Raw genomic sequence first — 15,826 nt, forward strand, 5'->3', positions numbered from 1 at the left:
TTTAGTTTCAGATTGGTTTGTTGGCTAATCAAACACAATGATACCATGGTCATTAAACCAGGTATTGGTACTTTTGGTTTTGTGGGCAATTCATGCAGCAAATCATATCAGAAGGCCATAAGGCTTGTCACAGAGGGAAGCGTGAAGTGCACTGAAATATGCTGGTTGTGGTTACCCTAACACCTTGCTCTGGGATGCTATTCCATCACACTTTTTCCTTCCACCTGTTCCATCAATATTATTGGAAACAAAACTTTGTGAATAGTCATCTTCTTAAACACTAACCTTTTTGCAACTTAACAGCCTTGGTGGAGGGTATTGAAGTCTGCTGGACATCTGTCAAGTCAGTAGTCTTCCCCATGATTATGGAAGCCATAAAATGGCAATGACATTCTGTTAACATTTCTGTGAGGAAACATTTGTTATTTGGGGAAATGCAATGTTCAGATTTTCAGAGAAACTGTCATTACCAAGATTAAGAGAATAAACACTTAAAATATATGTATTTGTGTGTATTATGATTCTATATGTGAATTTTACCTTTTGAATTAGATCACTGAAAAAGGTTTACTTTTTGATCATCTAATTTCCTGAAACGCAACAATATTTGGTTAGAATGGTCATTTTCACACAGGACTATTTAAATTGTATCTTGACTTTACGAGAATTTCTAAAGACAATGGAGGACGTATTATTCCTCTCCTTAAAAGGACATATCCAAGAACGTCTACGCAGCCAAGGGAGCGTTTGTTGGGAAGTTACACTTACTCCATAGGGGGAGATGGAGAAGCTTCTGCATTATTTTACGTTACACGGGACTATTGAAGCCAACATTTATAGCTACGTTGATCATATAACGTTATTTTTAAAGCTTTAAATCGAAACTTCTCTCTACATTTGTTTTATAATAAGAATGAATTGTGTGATGACCAGCGCTCACCCCCCTGATTGTACACTTGGTTTGTTCCAATGATCGGCGTTGAACTCACGGCATCAGGAAGTGAAGGGCGGTGGTTGAGAAACGAAGCAGCAGCTGATTAGCTTTAAATTATCTGTTCGTAGAAAGGTAAGACTGCGTTCAAAATAAATGTTAAAAATAATTTACCTACACATAAATGTTGTTTACATGTTTATGTTGCATTAATGCTTAAGGTTTTTAAGTTTTACTTGTCGAAAACGCCTAAATTTGCCGTTTCCAGAGCTCGGCTAAGACCAATAAAAACACTTAGCTGCACGGCTAATCTCACGGCAGCTAACCTTATGGCATAACATCTTTAATTTGATTATTTAGCCAGAATGCTTTGCTTGTAAAGGTAATTGTTTGTCTAAATTGTTGAAGGATATTGCTGTATGTATCTGCTGCTCACGTTTATTTGCTTATTTATTTATTTATTTTTTACTAGGCCGCAAAGCACCTTTGAGACTGTAAAAGGTGACATGTTTGACGAGATATTATAAAAATAGTCGAATTTGTGTCGGTTGTACATTTGTCCAAAGATACGGAATGGAGGTAGATGATAGTGAGAAATGTAGCTGTTTATATTTTATGTTGTTGTATACGTGAAATTGCAAGTTTGTTTTCGTGTAAACCGAGATGACGCACGATTTGAAAAACTGAGAAAACAAGGTGTTCAGATTTGCGTAATTTGCTGGAACTGATCTTATCTGATTCAATAAGGGGTTGTTATTATGCTTGCTTGTGTCCAGTTCTTGCTGTCCAGAGTATTATGTTGAGACAAAGCTGTTGAAGTCCACATTCCAGACATTTCCTGATAAGGACATCCGTCCTCACATCAGTAACTTTCCTATCCTCCAGTGAAGGCTGCGAGCTGACCAACCTAAAAAGTGGAGGAACATTTCCATTTTTAGCTCAGCTAGGGACGCAACCCCATGGAATTTCTTAATAGGTTTAATACGTTTGAAACACTATAACAGGACTTATTCTTAGCGCCTTATCAGTTTAGAGATGCACAGATGAGGCTTTTCCTGGATGATACCATTTTCCAGTTTTCTGGGGCAAAATGTAGTTTGCTTTTTATTGAATGTATGTCGCAAAACAGTTATTTAAAAAAAAAAAGAAAAGAAGGCCTGGTTGGTGTTATTTTATTGGATTTAAAAGTAAATTGCTAATTTGCAACTATTTAAAAATGATTATGTATATACCTCCAACTCTCTCCTAACCTTCGATGGGAATAGAAACCTTAAAGTTCATTTGTACCGACTGATTTTTTGTTAGTAGGGCATCAAAATGTGCTTCAGCCTAATGGTCCAAAATGCTAATTCCTATTTTGACTGGTTCTGGTATATTTGTTCAAGGATTATAACTTAGCAACTTGTAGTGTAAAGCTCTTTGGGGTCTCTGCGGACTTGATAAAGCGCTATACAAGCGCTGGCCATTTACCATAAAAGAAAAAACGTGCTGCCGGATTTTTAATTGAGATTTAGTAGTTCTGAATCTAACAGAGTGAAGGACTTACAATATTATCTCCAGTTGTACATCAACGTATATGTCTATAACCTAAATCAGGTTTTTATTAAAACTAAATAAATGAATTTTGTTGTAAAATGTTTAGATTTATTGAATCAATAAAAAAGCGATTTTTCACCATTTGACCTGCAGATCAAGGGGATACTTATGGTTTCTGTACAAATATTGTCTAAAGTGATTTGTAATGTTTGTCATTTACTCTAAGCTCCTTTGTCATACCACTGAGCTTTACCAGAAAACACAACACTGTTGGTGTGGTTTCCACTTTTGCAGAAGTAAACTAAAACAATCACAATGTCGAGCAAAAGGGCCAAGGGAAAGACCACCAAGAAGCGCCCTCAGCGCGCCACCTCCAATGTCTTTGCCATGTTTGACCAGTCCCAGATTCAGGAGTTCAAAGAGGCCTTTAACATGATCGACCAGAACCGGGACGGCTTTGTCGACAAAGAGGACCTTCACGACATGCTCGCCTCACTGGGTGAGTAGTACTTTGTAATTAACTACTTTTTTATGCTGCATTAGTTATATCGGCTTCGGCTCTTACAACTTCTAAATGAAGTGTGGTGTGCTTGGGGATAAAGGTGGCCACACTTTAACAGACAAACCTGATGATGGGATGAGTCAAGGTTTGTAGCCACAGTGGTTCTTTCAGTATGTTTTTAAAAGGAAAATTAAGACCATTCTATTTCAGCTTTTAGCAGACTTCTAGCAATGGTGTTTATTTATTCTTAACTGAACTTCATCCTAATTTAATTATCAGTAATCTTATTATTCTTTTAGTTTGATTTTTATATTTTACAATTTTCTTAACTATTTATTTATTATATTTATTTGCTGTATTCCAACTTCTATATCATTTTTTTGAATTAGGTATACATTTTAGTTTGTCTTCCCAGTCCTTATAACCAACATCACTTCTGTTAAATACACACTTCTGTCTGTTTTTTTTCTGCTTGTTTAGGCCACTTGTTCCTTATTATCACCTCCTGTTTTTTTGTGAAGCGGTTGTGTATAAAACTTCTGTTCTGTAAGCTTAGAATATTTGTCACTGTCAAAAATGTTGCCATTTATGAAACTAATGAACCAAAGAAGCTGACAGCAGGTTCTTTCAAAACTAGGTTCTCATTTGAGCTATTTAGGTTTTTTACTGGTAAGAATAAGTGGATTAACTGAAACCGGAAGGTTGGATTCAGCTTTTCCTGAATGCGAGTGTAATAAGAACCACTGGATTATCTATAGTTGTTTAGCGGACAGAGAAAATGGAGGCTGGCAAAGATGATCCATGATGGTTTCACCTTCTACGCTTTAAAACGCTGACATATAATTTTAAGAGCACTTGTCTTTCTTTCTGAAGGAAAAAATCCTAATGATGACTACCTGGAAGCCATGATGAACGAAGCCCCTGGGCCAATCAACTTCACCATGTTCCTCACCATGTTTGGAGAGAAGCTCAACGGCACAGACCCTGAGGATGTGATCAGAAATGCATTTGCTTGCTTCGATGAGGAGGGAACAGGTAAGTCTGATAGTCTCATTCAGCGTAACAGTGGTGCGTTTAGTTTAGCATTTAAAGCGGACACTTGGCAGTCTCAAAGTGCATTGTTCAATAGTCTGGAAAAAATATGCAATTAATGATCATTTTCAATTTTTTTCCTTTTTAAAGTGATTTTATTTATATATATATATATATATATATATATATATATATATATATATAATTGCAAAGATGCGATTTGCCGTTATCAGTACTGAACCTTTAGTCGCACTTGATCGTTTTTCCCTTAAAGTCACTAACAAAAATCACAGATCGATTAAAAACTCCTTCAAAAGTCTGGAAAGACAGTCTGCCTGTTTTTATGTCCCCCAGAACCCCTTAGACCAGTGTTTGTAAACTGGATTGGTGGATCTTAAACTGACTCTGGTTTAGATGCCCAGTAAAGTGGGACATGTTCTGCTTTAAGGAATTGGTATTTAAGAGTATAATAATCCAATCGACATGTGGCAAGTCAAGGGGAATGCACCTCAGGAGTGCCCTGCAGGAAACGAGATGCTTCACTGTCACTGACGCCTCATGCTGAAGTGCATCGAGACTGAACAGATTCCTTCAGCTGAAGAGTTTTTATCCAAAGCTTTGACGCTTCTGACCAGAACAAGATTGAAAATAATCACTGGGCTTCACACGGCGCCTCGAAGGCTTGGATGCCTACTAGATACTGCTGTTGTTGCTTGTCTTTAATAGAAAATGGTTGGGCCGTATTATTTGACCTGCATCTGGCCCTGCTGTGTTGCGCTTAGATATTTGAAATAGTAAAACTAGAAGCTAAAGTACTAAATGACAAGCGAAAATGCCCAAAATCAGAAGCCAACTTAAGAATTGGTCTTTCATAAGTGAGATCATTTAGAATACTTCAGAAACATTGCACATGGTACTTTATAAATGTAACTTTTAGTCATAATTATATTAAGTAATGTATTCCATTTAAAACTGCAGAATTTTATGATAACAAAACATTGCAATAATGTGAAATAACAGATCATTTCAATTATGACTAACCAATGTTTTCCTTTTTCCATCATGAAAATTTCCCCACCCCTCTCCCTGAGCTGTCTGATCTTGGTCACGTAGACCAGGCCATGGGCATAAAGGACAATGAAATCCATGTTAACCTCTCAGTGGCAGTAATGGACTTCTGTAGTTTCATGATTTGGGGAGCATATAAATGTACTCATGTGTCAAGAATGTTTAAAACCTTAGGAAAACCTAGAAAAATCTCTAAAACGGTTTTACCCAGATGTTTGAGCTTTCTATTGTAAGCATTTTTTTTTATTAATCTTTGCTGTATTTGTCTAACCTTTTGCATTAGGCTTCATTCAGGAGGATTACCTCAGGGAGCTACTCACAACAATGGGTGACCGGTTTACAGACGAGGAGGTGGACGAGCTCTTCAGGGAGGCTCCCATCGACAAGAAGAACAACTTCAACTACGTGGAGTTCACGCGCATCCTAAAGCACGGTGCCAGGGATAAGGACGATTAAAGCACCTAAACCAGATTGTTTCCTCTGCCGTCAGTTAGATCACCGTGCTGCATGTCTCGACTTTACTGTAAAGACCCCGTTAATACAAACCAAAGCAATAACTTTCCACTCTGTTTGCTGTGAATCTGTGAGTTTTGCCAAATGAGTTAGTAAAATCTCGTTTTTATGCCTGGTTCACAAGGCAGGATTTTAAAATTGTCGGCTGATTATCAAGAGACCCCACACGCGATGATAAAAAAATCGTATGTATGACAGGTGTTGTCCAGCCACAAGCACAACACAAACAAATGTCCTTCACAAACATTCAGATTTCAGACAGGAAATCTCACAAACCATCTTGAGATCAAATGTACATACAGAGTAAGGGAATACAGAGTAATTCCCTTCCGTGTTCCGGGCAAAAATCGGCATAAAAATCCAGCCCTGTGAGCCAGGCATTAAGATGCGATGTGGCAGAAAATTAGTAGCTGAAAGGGATTTATGACTTTGCAGTTCATGTGATCATGTTTAACTGAATTTTTACATTTATAATATAAACTTTTTAAATAAAGCCCTCTATCAAATTGTATTTTTTTCTGATCGTTTCCCTTTCCTTAAATCACAACGGTAACAAAGTGCATTATTCTGTTTTTTTCCCCAATGTTCCTTGGTGTCGATCGCATTCTAATGGACCAGCTCAGGCCTCTCGGGGGTTGTCTTGACAAGTCTGCTCCTCCGTTTCACTAAATTCATTCTGCACGTTCTGACTTGCTCAAGCTGGATTCTTTAAGAGCCAGCAGGGGATGGTGGTTGTGCCAGAACATTTTTTTGTGGCATCCATGTTTAACCTTACATAAGGTGAAATAAGGTTTTGCCTATTTATCCAAAGCCTTCAGTAATAAAACGTTTAATGTAACAGACAAAAGGAAATGGACTGTTCAGTGTATGACCTCATTCAGTTTGTTTAATGCTGTCGGAGCTCAGTTTAGGTCACCCAATAAAAAAACATCTTACCATGGTGGCATTGTTAAAAGTCTCTTACAGTGCTGTGCCTTTCTCTCCTTGAATTGCTGTGGATCACTCAGTTAGACCAAGAAAGGTTATTTTTAATAACTATAGTCAGTTCAAATTGAGTTTTATTTTCTTCTCAAAATATCTCCCAGTTTATTGCAGTAATTCAATGTCCTACTGAAAAGTCTGTCCATGAATTGTGAAGTACATGCATTCACTACGATCAGGGCTCATTTTGCATAGGTTATTGCATAAATGCAGCGTGGCATGGAGGCGATCAGCCCAGGTTGCTTCAGTTCATCTACATTTCTCAGTCTCGTGTCTATCTTCCTTTTGGAATATGCACAATTTATCTTGATGGGGTTTAGATCAATTGACTTCGATGACCAATCAAGCACAGTGATATGGTTTAGGTTCTGTTGGAAAGTGCAGTTGTAACCCATGTCTTAGATATGCTGGTTTGTGGTGGCTTTTGAAGCTCTTGCCCCAGCTGCAATCCACACCTTTTGAATTTCCCTAAAGCTCTGGAGTGGGTTTTGTTTAATCATTCTCTCAGTGCTGAGGTGTTGCTTTTTATTTTTCTCCATGCTTTTTCTTCCACATAACTTTCCAGTAATATGCTTGGATACAGCACTCTATGAACAGAGCTTTTATTACCGTTTATAGGTCTTATGTAATATGGACACTTTTTGAGAAACTGAATATTGGTATTCATTTGCTGTAAGCCATTATAAAAATTTATAGAAATAAAGGCATTATACACTGTTTTCATGTGTGTTTTATGAATATTAGTTTCACTTTTAGGACTGAATTACTGAAACAAACACACTTTGGTTTATTTTCTAATTTATTGGAATGGATTTGCTTATGCCATGTAATTAACATGCCCGGGTCAAAAATAAAACCAGGGTTCTTTGCATTAGTTAGCATTTTCTTAACGTGCTCAAGACCGAAAACACCTATCTTGCACAAATAAAAAAAAAAAACTTAAACACGCAGGTTTTCATGTTCTTTAAGATAAGGATGTTGACTTATTAGTGACACCATAACTAGCATCGCCCGAACTATTTAAAGTGATGATGAATTTTGATGGATTTGTATCGCCCTCTAGTGTCTGAAAGCAAGATTCAGCGCTGTATTGTGATACCTTCACGAGTTCCCCTTAAGAAATAGGAGTCCCAAAAGTGCACATAAGGAGTAACACATTATAATGGATAATGTTATCTGTTATTTTAAATGGCAGACTAATTATTTTTGTATACTTACAAACCTCAACATTTAACAATGTCGTGTGATGTGTTCTATTTTATCAAGCTTTCGAAAGTACTATTATTTCTGAGGGAACGCAAACGCCACACGCTCCTACTCGGCTAACGTTGCTGGCATCGCCGCTGTTAGCACCGGTTTGACCCTCAGTGGCTGTCGGGAGGTCCAGGTATGGGTTTTATTAGCTCCAAGCCTAATTTCCCTACATTTTTCTGTCTCTTAGAAACTTGTTTATAACAACAGCACCTCTGCGACTACTGTTAAAACGAGACATAAACCTACACACTAACATGGCTAACATAGCTAGCTGCAGCCCTCAAGGTTGGTTAGTTAAGAGGTACAGAGGAAGAGTTGAGTTACTTTCTGCAGTCCAAGATGTTTTCTTGAGATTGTTTTTGGGCAATAATTATTCATTTAATTCCGCTCAACTAATACCCCCCTTTACATCACTCATGTTTAAACTTTTACGCATTCTAGACCTAACATTACTTTTATTATAGCGTACTACAGTAAAGTAATGTGAGCCTCACTGTACATTATCTCGCAGAATTATTTCTAACCCTTAAGCTTTTCATTTTTTTTGTCACATTACAAACACAAACTTGTGTATTTTATGGGCGGTTTATGTAGCAGACCGACACAGAGTGATGCATGAAGAGGAAGGAAAATAGTGCACAGTCTTGCTTTATGGTGAATCTCAGCCTGAGTTTCACGCCTTTTGCAGCCTCTACCAGGTCGTTCATCCAGGATTGCTCTGTAATTAGCTAGATCCACATTCCTTTCAATGGTGACCAGCTTCTGTGTCATGCTTAAAATAAGCATCCCCACAGGATGCTGCTGCCACCATTTTGCTTTCAACAGTTAGGCATTGTGCTTTCAGGCAGGTATTGACTCTTTGCTACAGATAGTATTTTATATCTGAGTTAGAAAGTTAAACCTCTACAAATTGCCATGTCCTCTAAAGTGATTTTTGACAATCTACACACATGATTTCTCAGAGCTTTCTTTCAGATCTCTCTTCACTGACAAAACATGCAAAATATTACTTATTGTTTTTTTTTTAATTTTGCGTAATTACCACTGATGTATCACTGACACTAAAAACATTTGTAAACTTGACTTTTGTGACAGTTCTAGTGCTTTTGGAGTCCCAAGGAGCTGCTCAGTTTGTTTATGGCTTGTAATGGTTCTGCCTTTGAATATTTATTTTGCTTTGAGTTTGAATATTGTCCTTTTTCATGTTTTAGCTGGCATCAAAGAGTTCAGGACCAGACTCATGGCCCTGAAACTGTTTCAGAACCTCGGGCTCCTCACTCAGTTCAGTTTCCACTACTTTGCTAGACCTGTTTGCGTCAGACTCCTTTACACCAGCAGTTTGGGTCGCTCCTCATGTGTATCCTGTCTGTGTACGTCAGCTGGCTGCTGCATCCAGAGACATGGCTGCAGGAAACTCCAAATGGACTGTAGGACAAGGAATGCGACAACCATCGTCAGGGAGCCCTCCTTTTTAGCCAGCAGCTCTGGACTCCACAGAGACTCTGAACTTCGGTTTCGTCTGACCCAGCTGCACCGACCCTCAGCTGATGAGGAGCAGGACTTCCAGCGGCAACTGGAGAGCTGCTCTACCTCCCGGCAGGTCTTTAAGCTGCTGCGCTCGGTGGAGATCCTGTCAGACACCATGGCTGCAGCCACTCTTCACCGCGTTGCTGACCTGGAACTGGAGGGTTCCGCTTTGAGAGACCCATCAGTTCTGGAGAAGGACACCATCCGGGCCCTCTGCTTCCAGTTGGAGCAGGACTCCACACGGCTGACAGAAGCTGGGCTGGTGTCGGCTCTTCTTGCATGTACCCGTCTGTTTTTGGATCCCTGGAGCACACTGATGGTGCGCCTGGTGTCAGAGAGCCAGAACAGGCTGGACAGCGGACAGATGACGGTAGGAGAACTGTGTACCCTGGGCTGTGCCATGCTGGCCATGGAGGGTCCAGGGTCTGTGATGCTGGAGCAGGCGATGACACAAATTCAGAAACAGGAGCCCACCCGGTGGAGTCTTCCAGACCTAATAGCTGTTTACAGACTCCTGGAAGGGTGTGTTGGTGAAGATGGGAAATACAGGGACTTGTTGAACGCCATGCACACCCATGCAGTGACGGTCACCTCCAGGATGGACCCTGCTGCAGTCAGCGGAGTGCTGAGTTCTCTTGTTGCTCTGAACCAAATGCAGGCCATGCCTCTTGTGATCAGCTTGTGTAAGCAAGCTGTGCGACACATACCTCACTTCAGCGATCAAGAACTTACCCGTGTACTGGGTGCTCTAATACACTTCGGCCACAGCGATCACTACTTTGTGGAGGCGATGGAAAAGCATGTCCCTACAATGGCCTTCACCTACCATCCGGAGACCGTATCCAAGGTGACGCAGTTCTTCAGCCGCAGGAACATCCTGTCCACAACCGTCTTTGATGCTGTCGCTGAGAGTTTTGTATACCGAGCAGACAGCTACAGCACCAGCCAGGTAGCTAGGCAGATCATGGCCTTTGGGACGCTGGGATACCTTCCGCCCAACGCCGGCCAGTTGTTCAGGAAAGTGGAAACCATCCTACACACTCGTTTTTCACAGTTCCAGCCTCGGACGCTGCTCAGCCTGCTCCACGCCTGCACCCTGGTCGAGAGGTTCCCCGTCAATTTTGTCTCCAAAGTCTTCAGCAGTTATTTCCTGCAGCAGCTACAAGGTGAAATTTATTGACAGTGCATTTCGGTAAATTAGAAAATCATTGAACAGTTGAATAACTTCAGCAGTTCGGTTCAAAAAGTGAAACTTGTGGATTCATTAGACACAGAGTGATTTCCAAAGTTTATTACTGTTAGTTTCCATGACTGTGGAGCTAATGAAAACCAAACATTCCCTTCTCACAAAACGTATTACATAAGAACAATAAAAAAATGTTTGTTAATACAGAAATGTGATAAAGCCTACACAATCATGGGGAGGACAACAAAGTTGACAGTTGTCCAGCAGACAGTCATTGACATCCTTTATATTGGGGGTAAGCAAAAAAAAAAAAAAGCAGGCTTCATAGAGTGCTGTATCCAAGTATACTGATGGAAAGTTTAGTGGAAGAAAAAAGTGTGGTAGAATATTACATAAGTAATAAGTATGATCATGCACTGTACAGTATTTGCACTGAGTAATTGTTCTCCTTTTGCATTAATTACTGCATGGAGGTGATCGGCCTTTGTCTCTGTTAAGAAGTTAAAGAAGCCCAGGTTGGTTGTCTGCATTATTGGTTCTGATGTCTATCATCTTCCTCTTGACAATACTTCACAGATCTTGCCTGGGATTCAGGTCAGGCCAGCTCACATTGCACTTGATCTAACGGTGGACCCACACCATCTTCACCCAGGACCTCAAGCAGCATGTATTCAGTGCCTCTCCACTCTTCTTCCAGACTCTGGAACTGTGATTTTCAAATTAAATACAAAATTAATTTAATTTGATAAAAGGACTTTTGGCCATTTAGCAACAGTCCAGTCCTTTTTCTCGTTAGCCCAGTTAAGACACCTCTGATGTCTCTGGTGCAAGGACTGACGGATCTAGTCCATGTCCTGGATGCAGTGTCTCTTGAATCCAGCTCAACAAAGCAGTTTTCCTGTTGCTTTTGCATGGTTTTCTGCCACATTTCGTCCTTCTAATAAATTTTCCGCAATAACACGCTCAGATACAACACTCTTTGATTAGCCATCTTCTCTACCAATGACTTTACGGTTTTCCGTTCTTGAGGCGGGTGTCAGTTACTGACCGCTGGATTCTGATTGTGTAGGCCATAGCTTTCCCAAGAAATTTAATGCTTTCGGTTTTCATTATCCAAAAGCAATAAAAATCTAAATAAACAGAAATAAAAGTAGCCGAAACATATCATTCTGTGTGTACTGAATCTATATATTATAAGGTTCAATTTCCTAACTGAATTACAGCAATAAATCAACTGTTTGATAATGCTCTGACCCATTTAGAAGCAGCTTTTCTATAAATTCATGATAAAACCATCTTCTTTTTATGCCTTAGACCAGGACATGAGAATTGAACGGGCGGTTCTGGCCCAGTTGACTCAGCTCTACATAACCGTGAAGCTGGAGTGTCCCTTCTATGAGGTAAAGACTTTAGAGGGTTAAATATTCAAGTTAAATGACAAAGAGCTGCGGCAGAAACCTGAATACACACCTTATAGATTAGCACCAGTGTTGCAGGTCCAGTTCTTTATCTTAGTGGGTTCCATTTTCTTCCTGAAGTTCAGAAGAATAGAACACTGATGTAAAAACATGTTTTTGTTATTCTGTTATCTGTAATGAGACAATATGGATTTCATACATCTTACAGTTTATTTTCAAACCATATAGGCAAGAAAGTATAGTATTGATACTTTGTTTTTGGTAAAAATACCAGTTTCATGGCATTTGGACAACAACTTAAAGTATTGTTAAAAGCGGAAAAGCGACAATTATTTTTACTGCTGTTAAAATAAATTGATAATTACAGTTCTAATAATTTCTATAACATTTTTATGAAGAGAGCAAAAGTACAGAATAAACACCTGCTGAGTTAAAATCTGCTTAATGCACATAATATCCTGTTTTATCTGTAACACAAGTGTACCAAGCTGATATTAGCTGGTTAATTAGTGGGGCTTTCTGCTCAGGTAAAGCCTGCAGTCAGCAGCTCTGCAGACGAGCAGCATGGCTGCATAGGAACCCTACTGCCTGGGTTCCTATGCAGCCTGGAAAGGTCTGGAATAGAACCTGATTTCAGTGTTTTCTAGTCTGAGAAAGTTAATGAGTATCAAAATAATTAATATTTACTTAAAATTACTTTTATCCGTGTCACATTGTCCAAATGGGACCATCTTTACTTCCCCTTATTCTTCCTTCCCTTCTTGCTGGTGCTTTTACTTCTTTCTGTCATTCTGTCTCTCCTTCCTTCCTTCTTTCCTTCAAACTATATGGCCAACCTCTCTTCTTTTTGCCCTTTCTTCCTTGTGTTCTGCTTCAATTCAATGAATCTTTCATTCCATATTTGTCCCCTTCCTTTTGTCCTATTTCAGTTTCTAAATTGTCCATTCTCGTATCCTTTATTGTGTCCTTCCTTACATCCTCTTTCCTTCCTTTCCTGTCTTTATTTCATTGTATCCTTTCATCTGTCCCGTCTTTCCTTCCTTCGTTATGCCAGTCCTTCCCGTCTTTATTTCCTCGTTGTTTCTGTCCTCACTTTTCTTGTTTCCTGTTTGAAGCCTGCCTGCTGTAATATCTGGTAAATTCTGCACGGTTGCACGCTCTTGTACATTTTAAACCATTTACTGCTTAGTGAAACTCCCACAAAAAGGATGCAGTGAAAGATTTTTTTATAGGATGAAACATCTAAGGTCCAAGCAGGCCAGTTAACCCCCTAATGCTTTTTTTTTAAATTGCATTTAGTTTTTTTTTTTAGTTGATTGTTTTTATTTTTATGAAGTTATAGAAAAACTGAGAGATTTAATCTTTAACCTTTTCATATTGACGTGAACCCCTCCAGTATAGTGAGGTTTAGCTTTAAATTACTTTCATATTCAGATGTTCCATTTTAGGTTTAATGTTTTACTTTGATGTCATACTATTTTATTTGTTTTACAATTTCTTTCTCTTTTATTTTTAAGAAACATTTTCATCCATTGTCTCTACATAGCCGTGCGATATTGTTGCTGAATTTTACTGATTGTGGTTCATCCACATTTTTTTCTCACCGTCTTCTTTTCCCTATCGTCACGCTCACTGAGCTTTCTGATCTCGGTCATTAAGTTCTGTATCAGTTGAGTTAAAAGGAGAGGGACCAATTATAATATCAGGAAGCCCAGTTTTAATGCATAATATTTGAAATACACTGTCTTACCATTTGTTGCATTCATGCAGCCCTTTGCAGTTGCACTATTACACAAATATTTCCCAGCTCTGATTTATATAGTTTAGTTCTAAAAACCTAAGCCATCTACGTTTACTAAAATGCACTCCGATGTAGAGATGAATCTTTTCCCACTGACTGACTCAAAGTCTTCAATTCATGAATTCTGCCCATTTGTTGTAATTTTTTGTGTTTTTAAATCATTTCTTTTGATCTCAACCTCAGGGTCCTCGGCTCCTTCCAAAGTACCGCGTCAAGTCTTTCCTCATGTCCAGCCGCTCTCTTGAGACACCAGTGGATCAGCAGCTGTATAATTCTGTGAAAACGGGGCTGGAGGATTTACTCGGAGATCGGTCGTTCTTCGGGTCTAAAGTTCTGACGCCGTACTGCTACACTCTGGGTATGCTTTTCCTCTTCTCCGTTGAGAACGTAAGCATGAGTGTTTCCCCATGGCTCATCCTACTGGAGGCTAACCTGTTGTTGTTGTCATAGATGTGGAGATAAAGCTGGATGAGGAGGGATACGTGCTGCCTGCCAGTCATACTGATGATGTCTACAAAAGGTAAGTGGTTGAATGTACAGAGCCTCACAAAAAGTAAGATCTGAAAAGTGTGGTGCGCAATTATATTCCTCCACACCAAGTCAAGACCTTGTAGAACCACCTTTCACTGCAATTACAGCTGAAAATCTTTTGGGGTGTGTTTCTGCCAGCTTTGCATATCTAAAGAGTTAATTCTTCTTTGCAGGACAAATTCTCATTTGTATTTAGGTCTGGACTTTAACTAGGCCATTTTAACGTATATATAATTCGATCTGATGCATTAGGCTTGCCAGAAGGTTAACCTTCACCCCCTATGATGTTGTTTTTATATTTTAAACCTAAACCTCCTTTAAACTTCTTCACAATGTTCTTCCTGAACATCCAGCTGTGTTCCTTGGTCTTCATGATGCCGTTTGTTCACTAAACCTCTGAAGCCTTCACGGGACATCAGGATTTATACAGAGATGAAATCACTCACAGGTGGACTCATTTTACTCATTAGGTGACTACTGAGGGCAGTTGGGTATTCAGAATTTTATTTAGGGGTATCAAATTAAAGCAGCCTGTATACAAAAGCATGCCACACCTTCCAGATGTACACAACCGGCTACAGCCCCAGCCAGGTCAAAAGCTTTAAATACACCTTCTCACTTAATGGGTCTCTTTATTTTCATGACTATTTACATTGTAGATTCTCACTCAACATGGAATTATATAGTAAACAAAAAGTGTGAAATAACTTTTATATTCTTCAAAAGAGCCACACCCTTTGCTTTGCTCTCTTGGCATTCTCTCCATGAGCTTCATGAGGGGGTCACGTGAAATACTTTTCCAAACAGTCTTGAAAGAACTTCCCAGAGGTTAATATTCCAGTCATCACAGCAAAATCTAAAATATAACCCATTTAAAGTTATTTTACAATTTTTCTTTTGCTACATAATTCCATATGTGTTCATTCAGTTTTGATTCCTTCAGTGAAAATCTACATACATTGGAAATAGTTATAAACACAAAGAAAACCATTAAATGAGGAAGTGTTTCTAAAACTTTTGACCAGGGGTATATTTAATCATTTTTCTGCAAGAAATCATTGATTAAACAATCTGTGTTACAGGATAGCTCTTTGTATTGACGGACAAAAGAGGTTCACTACTAATGTAAGACAGCTACTTGGAAAGGAGGTCATCAAGCAGAGGCATCTGCAGCTGCTGGGCTATGAAGTCGTGCAGGTTAGACCCTCATCACTCAATTACAGACCCCCCACCCTGTGTTTGATCTGCAGAGATTGCTGCTAGTTAATCTTTTTGTTTTCATTTTTCTAGATTCCTTTTTATGAGTTTGAAAAACTTCCCAGCAAGAGCAGAGTGGTGGAGTATCTTCACCAGAAGATCTTCCCTCATACATTCAGGCTGAGCTGGTGATGAGAAAAGTGCTGAGCAGGGCCTTTTTGTCTTGTTTGTTTAAAACAAATACAAGTTTATTTTGGTTAACCGTATATAACTGTGACAGATTTAACTTATCATTAAAGTGATTTTTTTTTTTTTTGTACAAGTGATCATTTTGAATGACTTAAGCAAC

General features: G+C 39.1%; 2 protein-coding genes across 3 annotated transcripts; both read left to right on the forward strand.

Annotated features, from left to right (window-relative positions):
* Window positions 1-924: 924 nt before the first annotated feature.
* Window positions 925-5,631, forward strand: LOC124857704 (myosin regulatory light chain 2, smooth muscle minor isoform). The gene is made up of 4 exons (XM_047349074.1): window positions 925-1,066; window positions 2,762-2,966; window positions 3,843-4,004; window positions 5,353-5,631. The coding sequence occupies exons 2-4, from the start codon at window positions 2,783-2,785 to the stop codon at window positions 5,523-5,525; spliced, it is 519 nt and encodes a 172-aa protein (XP_047205030.1). The 5' UTR covers window positions 925-1,066; window positions 2,762-2,782; the 3' UTR covers window positions 5,526-5,631.
* Window positions 5,632-7,814: 2,183 nt separating this feature from the next.
* fastkd3 (FAST kinase domains 3) lies at window positions 7,815-15,796 on the forward strand. Of its 2 annotated transcripts, none has more exons than XM_047349071.1 (7): window positions 7,815-7,950; window positions 9,029-10,510; window positions 11,845-11,930; window positions 13,933-14,107; window positions 14,200-14,269; window positions 15,363-15,477; window positions 15,571-15,796. In XM_047349071.1, the coding sequence occupies exons 2-7, from the start codon at window positions 9,058-9,060 to the stop codon at window positions 15,667-15,669; spliced, it is 1,998 nt and encodes a 665-aa protein (XP_047205027.1). In that variant the 5' UTR covers window positions 7,815-7,950; window positions 9,029-9,057; the 3' UTR covers window positions 15,670-15,796. The 2 variants fall into 2 exon arrangements, with proteins under 2 accessions (XP_047205027.1, XP_047205028.1); XM_047349072.1 differs by having other exon boundaries at window positions 7,871-7,950; window positions 9,197-10,510.
* The last annotated feature ends 30 nt before the right edge of the window (window positions 15,797-15,826 follow it).

Source organism: Girardinichthys multiradiatus, chromosome 21 (assembly GCF_021462225.1).
Source record: "Girardinichthys multiradiatus isolate DD_20200921_A chromosome 21, DD_fGirMul_XY1, whole genome shotgun sequence".
NCBI lineage: Eukaryota > Metazoa > Chordata > Actinopteri > Cyprinodontiformes > Goodeidae > Girardinichthys > Girardinichthys multiradiatus.